The 8,407-nt window shown below is 45.8% G+C and overlaps 1 protein-coding gene across 1 annotated transcript in view; it reads right to left on the reverse strand.

Annotated features, from left to right (window-relative positions):
• Positions 1 to 2,475: 2,475 nt before the first annotated feature.
• Positions 2,476 to 8,407, reverse strand: part of LOC143280354 (cytochrome P450 2J5-like) — a 23,121-nt gene continuing 17,189 nt past the window's right edge. The window contains exons 4-7 of the mRNA XM_076584988.1: positions 8,040 to 8,336; positions 7,486 to 7,716; positions 5,600 to 6,040; positions 2,476 to 4,298 (exon numbers count right to left, since the gene is read on the reverse strand). Coding sequence (XP_076441103.1) covers positions 4,117 to 4,298; positions 5,600 to 6,040; positions 7,486 to 7,716; positions 8,040 to 8,336 — 1,151 coding nt within the window. The 3' untranslated portion in view covers positions 2,476 to 4,116. The remainder of the gene's footprint in view (positions 4,299 to 5,599; positions 6,041 to 7,485; positions 7,717 to 8,039; positions 8,337 to 8,407) is intronic.

The raw sequence follows: 8,407 nt of genomic DNA on the forward strand, positions 1-8,407 counted from the left end.
CTGTTAATCTAAGATTAGACTGAAAATAAATGATATTATTATTATTATTTGGATTATTATCATTTCTATCATAATGATGATTGTTATTAATTAGAAATCGACATTTCTGTAACCTTTTACACGTCTGCATTCAGTCAGTCTACATTCAGTCCGGTCTACATTCAGTCAGTCTGCAGTCAGTCAGTCTGCAGTCAGTCAGTCGGCAGTCGAATTCAGTTGTGTTCACCGCCCTCCACTGGTGGTCTGGTCATGACAGAAAAAATGCTCCCCACTTTCTTCGTCATCCGCCAGTTGCACAAGTGTGGCCAACATATCTTTAGTCCCACCAACCCTTCCCGGGCCTCACTCACCCCCCCCCCTCCTCGCCCCCCCCCCCCCCTCCCACCCACTGTGGCATCCTGTCCCCTCTCACCTAAGTTGTGCTTGTGCGCGCGGGTGTGTGTGTGTGTGTGTGTGTGTCGCGGTGTGTGTGTGTGTGTGTGTGTGTCACGGTGTGTGTGTGTGTGTTTATTTCAGTACACTCAGGCACCCGGACATACTTATATCCTCCTGCTCTGTAACACATACATTCACGCTGGCGTACATACATGTACTCACACAAGGATATAAGCAGACACGTACAGTCATAACAAACTAGTACCGTAGATTTACAAAGGATAAAAATTTACATGATTTAATTCTGTGTAAGCAAATACTCGGTACACACACTGCACAAAAAAGCTTTAGTTCATGTAAATGAGGCATATTCGAAATGATTGAATGCAAGATAATTAGCCTGCATTTGGATACACAGATTATAAGTGCCAGAAAGGTCTCCTGCTAGCAGAAAGCATTCACCCATATATCATAAACATAAAACATAATAAAAGCAATGCGGAAACAAAACAAACAATAAAACGTTTTATTGGCTAGTAGTTGAAATACATCTTCTTGTTAGCCTTTTTCTCATAAATGCTTCTCCTTGAAGTTGCTGAACAAAAAAAAAATATATATATATATATATATACTGGTATATATATAGTGTTTTGAAGTTGCTAAAAAACATATATATATATATATGTGTGTGTGTGTGTGTGTTTGGAGAGGGAGAGAGAGAGAGAGAACATTAAAGTTAGGCCTGTACTTCGAATAAAGTTCATATGCAGGAAAAGGTTTGTGGTATCGCAAAATTCAGTAAAAGAAAAAAGAAAGAGAACATAAGATATCGTTACAGAGATATTCACTTCATCATGTCCGCTTGCGCTGTCAATGATGTCGCTGTGCATTGCAGATTTTTTTTTATAAATCGTGACAACTGAAATTTTACAACAATGCTGTAACAAAACTAAATGTCTCAGCTGCGAGACACAGACAATCTTTAATTAATAACATTCAGGATAAGTACGGTGATTGGTTTGAAAGACGAGCAGGGTACATTTAGTAAACATTCTCCAAGAAGATACGCTACATGTGTGCCGCTAAACAGGACTGGGAGGTCAAATCCTTCACCCTGATTACTGCATCAAGTCTAACACCTATGAAAGCCATCTTTCTGAAATAAACACAAGAAAATTCATTTTTGCACCTGCTTTCAGCCTTAAATGCCAAAGACCTCAAGGTTCCACGACAACCAGTGCTGTCCTGTTCTGTTCTCCTCTGTTGTGTTTTATTTTACTCCGTTCACTGACACACAGGCATAGAGACAGACACAGACACACACACAGGCACAGGCACAGACACACACACACACACACTCACACACACACAGAGGGAGGGAGACGGAGGAAGTGTTACGTCGGACGATAATCATGATGGGTGTCAATGACTGGCTACTTTAACTCTCTCCATACGAACGGCGAAAGAGACGACGTTAACAGCGTTTCAGCCCAATTACCACCATCAAAATATTGCAAGCGGAAGGCTCTTATACTGAAGAGGTGAATGTTGACAAAGAATACCACAATTCTGACGACGGAAACTAAAGGTTGGGTCATTGAGACACCCACTGGACATCCGAGGGGTCTGTGTAGAGGAGAAGAGAGGACTGGCCGTACTGAATGAGTTAAGTGTCAGTACGGACCCACCTACAGGGCCGATGACGTAATCTCTTAGGTCATATCGCACCGACGTTTCACCGGACTTGTATAAACTGGATTGAAATGGGGCAGACACTCTCTCTCTCTCTCTCTCTCTCTCTCTGAGAGCATCGCGTCTCAACAACTTTGCACAGGAAACAGGCCTGAAGATCAGCCAGAAGAAAACGGAGCTGACGCTAACCATTCCAGACCCTTCCCCGATCCTGGTGAATGGAGCAGATCTTCCCACAGCTGAAGAGTTTATGTGCCTGGGCAGCACTGTCAGACACGATGAGAGAGCAGGCAGCGACATCAAGAGCCGTCTCAGCAAGGCCAGAATCACTTTCAGGATGCTGAACAATGTGTGGATACCCCCCCCCCCCCCCCCCCCCCCCCCACCTCCCCCACTCCCCCTCCAGTACAGCACCAACACCAAGCTGAGAAATGGACCAGAGTTGTGTACTTTCCACGCTGATTTATGGCACAGAATGCCGGAGGAAGACAGGGTGATCTAACGAAGTTGTCAATCTTCCACACGAGAAACCTCTGAAGAATCCTGCGAATCTTCTGTAGCAACATATTCTCTATAGATCTAATCAACAACTGCTTACCCAGTGCAATCACGAGAACATGGAGACCATTATGAGAAAGCAGTGGAAATGGATTGGGCTCGTCATGAGAACAGAGCAAGGTCACATCACCTGGACAGCCCTTCACTGGACACCAGAAGATCGAAGCAAGAGAGAAAAACCAAAGAACACCTGGCACAGAACAGTCGGAGAACTGAAGACTGAAGCACACCTGGGGTACCATTCAGAGACTGGCCCAAAACAGACAAGAGTGGCTATCTTCATTGCTGCCCTTCGTGCCAGAGGGCATGATGGCCAGTGAGTACACACACACACACACACACACACACACACACACACACACTGGGAACGAGCAAGGGGGGAAACAGAGAAAGAAAAGGGAGAGAAAAAGAGAACGAGAGAGTGAGATGAAGAAGGAAAAGAGAGACTGTATGGTGGTGGGGTCTTTCGAAATAAGCAATTGTTGTAAATGTATATCAAATTATTAGGTCAAGACACGAGAGAGAGTCAGTTTCAGTTTCAGTAGCTCAAGGAGGCGTCACTGCGTTCGGACAAATCCATATACGCTGCACCACATCTGCCAAGCAGATGCCTGACGAGCAGCGTAACCCAGCGCACTTAATCAGGCCTTGAGAAAAAAAAGTAAAGAAATAATAGATAGATACACAAAAAGGAACTACTACTACTAATAATAATATGTATAAGGCGAAAAAACTTGATGAAGTCAACTATAAGCGTACAAAAAAGTAATAATAATAATAAGAATAATAATAAGAGAAAGAGAGTGAGGTCAAAGAGAGACGCGGGGAGAGACTGAGAAATAATCTTAAGATAAGCCACAATCAGTATTTGAACACATTAATTCATGGAAACAACATAAAATAAAACACTGCAACTAGTTTGAAACATAGACAATACGAATTAGAGATCTGACGAGAAAAATATAATATCTAATTGTGATCAGCTTCAAAAAAACAAAAAAAAAGGCGAAAGATTTTCTCGTTATTTGAAGAGAAACCAGAGTGATCAGCTTCATATTGTCATGAAAATAGATAAATCCAACCTGAAAAACAAATCAGTTAACAACAGCCAAACAATAAAAATTGACAACGCCAATAAAACGCCATTTTAGCCACTTTGGCCATCTGTAACACTGAAGCATGTTCTTGCAGACAGCTGATTAAGACTGATTGAAACGGGCCAAACTAACACAAGGTTGGTATAAAACACGATGAAGTGCACAATGCTAACAAGAAAAGTTCAGGGGAAGAGTTCGTCAGGCAGAAGCTTGCAATGAAATAAAAGGCTCCAGGCAGGAGTTTTGAAAACAGGCAGCTTTGGATGTCGGACCTGAAAGACTATTGAAGTGACATTCTGGATCTGGATGCCTCTGTAGATTAATATGAAAAAATTGATTGAGGCTTTCTGTTTTCAAAAGAAATTCTGCATACAAATACACAGAACAGGAGCTGTTATTTTCTTATCTCAGCTCGAACTTTGAAGGGCTTGAGGATGTGAGTAAGTCCCATGATGCCTTCCAAAGATGGCAGCTGCCCCTCTTCCGGTGGCAGGAAGCGGAAGTGCTGGATGAGAGTAGCCAGGTACAGGAACAGTTCCATCCGAGCCAGAGACTCCCCCGGACACATGCGTCGTCCTGTGACAATGGAAAGAACTAAGTAAGATTCATATCAAAAGGAAAAAAACACAAATACCACTGTCACTCTCAAACGTGACTGACAACTAAAAGCTTTACTGGTTGCTGGAGGGATAGATTGGGGACAATTCTTGTCGTCTGCTAGTGATAGATCCGTTTGGTGAGCGGATGCCAATCTAAATTACCTCCCCCTCTTGTTTACGCACTGTGGGCTGATCCATACGTGTTTGGGACCAGGCCTGAACAAGAGTGCTGGAGGGGTAAAGGCCGCTGACCAGTAGACGTCTGGCGCGAAAGCTGGGCAGGTTGGTGTACTTTTTTTTCTGCCTTTTGTGGTTAGGGGGGCTAAGGCGGTGGTCTGCTTTTGTGTCGATCAAATCAGCTAATTAGGAACGATGCTTTGACAAGCCGACCCCACCCCATCCCAACCCACCTCCTCCCAGGGCGAGCTTGGATGACTGCAGTCCGAGCTGGGTGGTTGTAGTGAAAGAAAATTTTTCACACTTGAGCAGTGGTCGTCTGCCAGAGTGTTGAAAGTGGTCTGCGTGAGGCCTCAACAGCCTTGTTTGTTTGAAGCAGTGTGTCTAACCCAAGTTGTTTGTGTGGAATTGGTTCACTGTAACTTGCTGTGGCAAGCAGAGGATCATAAAATTGAGGATAGAAGTAGGAGAAGAACTGACGTAACTTTAAAACACGGAGAAATTCACAGTGTAAAAATAGATGTGCCGGAGGCTTTGCTGTCAGTTCATCGACGTACAAAAGGCAGTGCTGACTGCAAGCGAGAGATAAAGGTTGGTGTATGTGTGTGTGTGTGTGTGTTTTATTTTGTGTGTGTGTGTGTGTGTGTGTGTGTGTCTGCGCACACGCGCGTGAACCTATCCAGTAGTTCTGCTGAGTCCTCCTCGCCTCCTCGCCTCGATCTGTGGTTTGTGTCTTGTGCGAATACTGGGGGAGGTTCATTATTCTGCAGAGGGTATTTTTACGGGGAAGCCTGCAGGTTTGAACACTTTACTATTCATTTCCACAAGCAACAGTGACTGACTCTATTGTAAGTGTGTCGGTGGATGCCGGCTTTGCTGAACTGGTGTGTTTGTTTTATGTGTGTGTCGCTGTTGGTGTATGTATTTTGAGGTGATATTATTATTCCTTGTCATCAGGGGATATGCTTTAAAATAATGTGTACACATTGTGAAATGATGTGAGATTATTTTGTGCTGTGGGTGACTCTCTCTCTCTCTCTCTCTCTCCTTCTCCTCCTCCTCCTCCTCACCCACCTTCCTCCCTGATTCACCGTCCCTTACCCACACAGAAAGGCATGAACTCTCCCTTCCTCGTCACTTCCCCGTCAGCGCCGATAAACCTCTCGGGCCGGAAGTTCTCAGGGTCGCTCCAGATGTCGGGGTCATTGAGAACCATCTCCAGCCCCGGCATGACCGCGGCGTCTTGGGGAATGACGTAACCACGGAAGTTGACGTCACGGGCCAGGCCGTGCAGGAGGCCGAGAGGAACCACGTTGGCTTTGCGCTGAATCTCCATCACCGTGGCTTCCACGTAGGGCATGGCCGCTTTGTCCGTGATGCTGAGGATGGGACGGGGTCCCAGGGTGTCGCGGATTTCCCGGTGGCACTTTTGCTGCACGTGCGGGTGGTGCAGCAGGAAGAGCAGTGCCCAGGCGATGGTCGTGGTGACGGTCTCTGTCCCCCCGGCGTACAGATCAAAGCAGGAGTGGATCAGGTTGGTCTCTGGAACCACATACACACGCACGCGCACGCGCACGCGCGCATACACACACACACACACACACACACGTACGCAAGCACGCACGCACGCACACACACATATCGCCTCTGTTGTTGTTTTTTTTGTGTGTGTGTGTTTTTCCTGTTGACGTAACATTAGACATACATAAATGATAAATAGTCTGAATGAACAGTGCATACCTCCACCAGGGGAGGAGCAATTTTATCTAACTGGCATATTTCCCTCTTAACTAATCTCCGTTTGTCAGAGATGATGGAATAATTAAGAAATATTTTCTTATCTCCCAGTGGTGAAAAAGTGTTGTTGGTTTTGAATCCCGTGCAGTATACAGCTCCATGAAAGGATCGTCCCCGTAGTCATCCATAATGAACCTGTCCTGGCCTATCATTTCACTGACAAAAATCCATGGAAATATTTTTGTATTTGTATTTGTATTTCTTTTTATCACAACAGATTTCTCTGTGTGAAATTCGGGCTGCTCTCCCCAGGCAGAGCGCGTCGCTAAACTACAGCGCCACCCTTTTTTTTGTGTGTATTTTTTCCTGCGTACAGTTTTATTTGTTTTTCCTATCGAAGTGGATTTTTCTACAGAATTTTGCCAGGAACAACCCTTTTGTTGCCGTGGGTTCTTTTACGTGCGCTAAGTGCATGCTGCACACGGGACCTCGGTTTATTGTCTCATCCGAATGACTAGCGTCCAGACCACCACTGAAGGTCTAGTGGAGGGGGAGAAAATATCGGCGGCTGAGCCGTGATTCGAACCAGCGCGCTCAGATTCTCTCTCGCTTCCTAGGCGGACGCGTTACCTCTAGGCCATCACTCCACTCCAAATATCTATCAACTTTTTCTCCAGACATTACACGGACTGTCACTTTTTGCCGTGTCTTACACTGCTAAAGAGTTCTTCGTCAATTCCCTGGAGCAGGGAGGAGGACACCGATGTGCATTGCGTATCACCACCCACAGCATGTTTGTCATGTATCACTGATACTTATATACTTTATTCTTCACATTTACATAGCGCCTATTTTCGGTCGGAGACCAAAATCTAAGTGCTTTACAAACATAGTTTCATTTGCACGAACAGGCTGCCCACCAGGGTAGAGCCAACTGACAGCTGCAGTCAGGCGCTCATCATTCGTTTCCTGTGCCATTCAGTCAGGCATTCAATCGCACGCACACATACACATGTATATTTGAGCAGATTTTTTTCTTCAGAATTTCGGCGCCGGGGACAACTTTTTGTTGCCGTGGGTTCTTTAATGAAGTCGACTGGTCTTCACCAACTATCATTTCCACATATTTCCGGCCCGGGAAAACCAAACAAAACAAACAAAAAACATAGGGGGAAGAGTGTGGGGGGAGGGGCGTGGGGGTGGGGGTGGGGGGTATAACGTCCCTGACGGAAGCAAACAAGCCAGCTCACCATCCAGACTGGTGACAGTGTCACCTTGCTCCTGGCGTTTGTACACCTGCCGCAGGTAGGCGTGAATGAAGTCACGGGGCTCCGCAGAGGCATGGTAGTTCTCCGTGTGCTGCTGAACTTGTTCTCGAATGAACTTCTGAATGGTTAAAGTGTTCTCCGCCACGCGCTTCACGTGGAAAAGGTCGCCTGGAAGGTACTGCAGAAATGGGAAGAAGTTGAGAGGAGCAGAATCTGAGATTCAACAGAGACAGGAGTCACCGATTATGCATGAGAACGGGTGGGGTGGGGTGGGTGGGGTAGGTGTTGCAGGGATAAGAGGGATGTGAGGGGGTTGAGGAGGAAGTGGGTGAGGGAGAGCGAGAGCACAGTTACATTAGCCGTTCATAATGATTTATTTCAGTTCATAAACAAAGGCAATAACTGTAAAGCGCTTTCAGCCACATTTCTTTCATTTCTCCTTACCAATAAAGCTAGAAGCAGTTCTACATTCAAAATCACATGCTGACATCCCCAATACACGCATCACCAAATCAGAACGCTGCTCAGCCACTCACTTCCGATCAGTTGCGAAGTCTGGTCCTGAAGATCAAGATACCGAGAGAAATCGGGGTCGTGGTATCGGAACCGCCTGCCGAACAAAATGTTGCATGAGATGTTGGAGACACTCATCAGTGTCAGTCGATGCAGCTCCGCGGGCGCCCCCTGGTGGTCTTTGATGGCCTGGATGTAGTGAGTGATCTCCTCCTGGATCTTCTCAGCCAGCACGTTCTTGCCCATGCCTATTGCACGGAGAATCTCCAGGGATGTCTTGCGCTGTTCCTTCCATTTGGGCCCCGAGGTGGATATGATTCCTGCACGTGAGAAAGTGGATAAATAAATCGATATAAAAGGAGAAATACAATACACAAAAATCAGTCCCTCC

This window comes from Babylonia areolata, chromosome 3 (genome assembly GCF_041734735.1).
Source record: "Babylonia areolata isolate BAREFJ2019XMU chromosome 3, ASM4173473v1, whole genome shotgun sequence".
Classification (NCBI taxonomy): domain Eukaryota; kingdom Metazoa; phylum Mollusca; class Gastropoda; order Neogastropoda; family Buccinidae; genus Babylonia; species Babylonia areolata.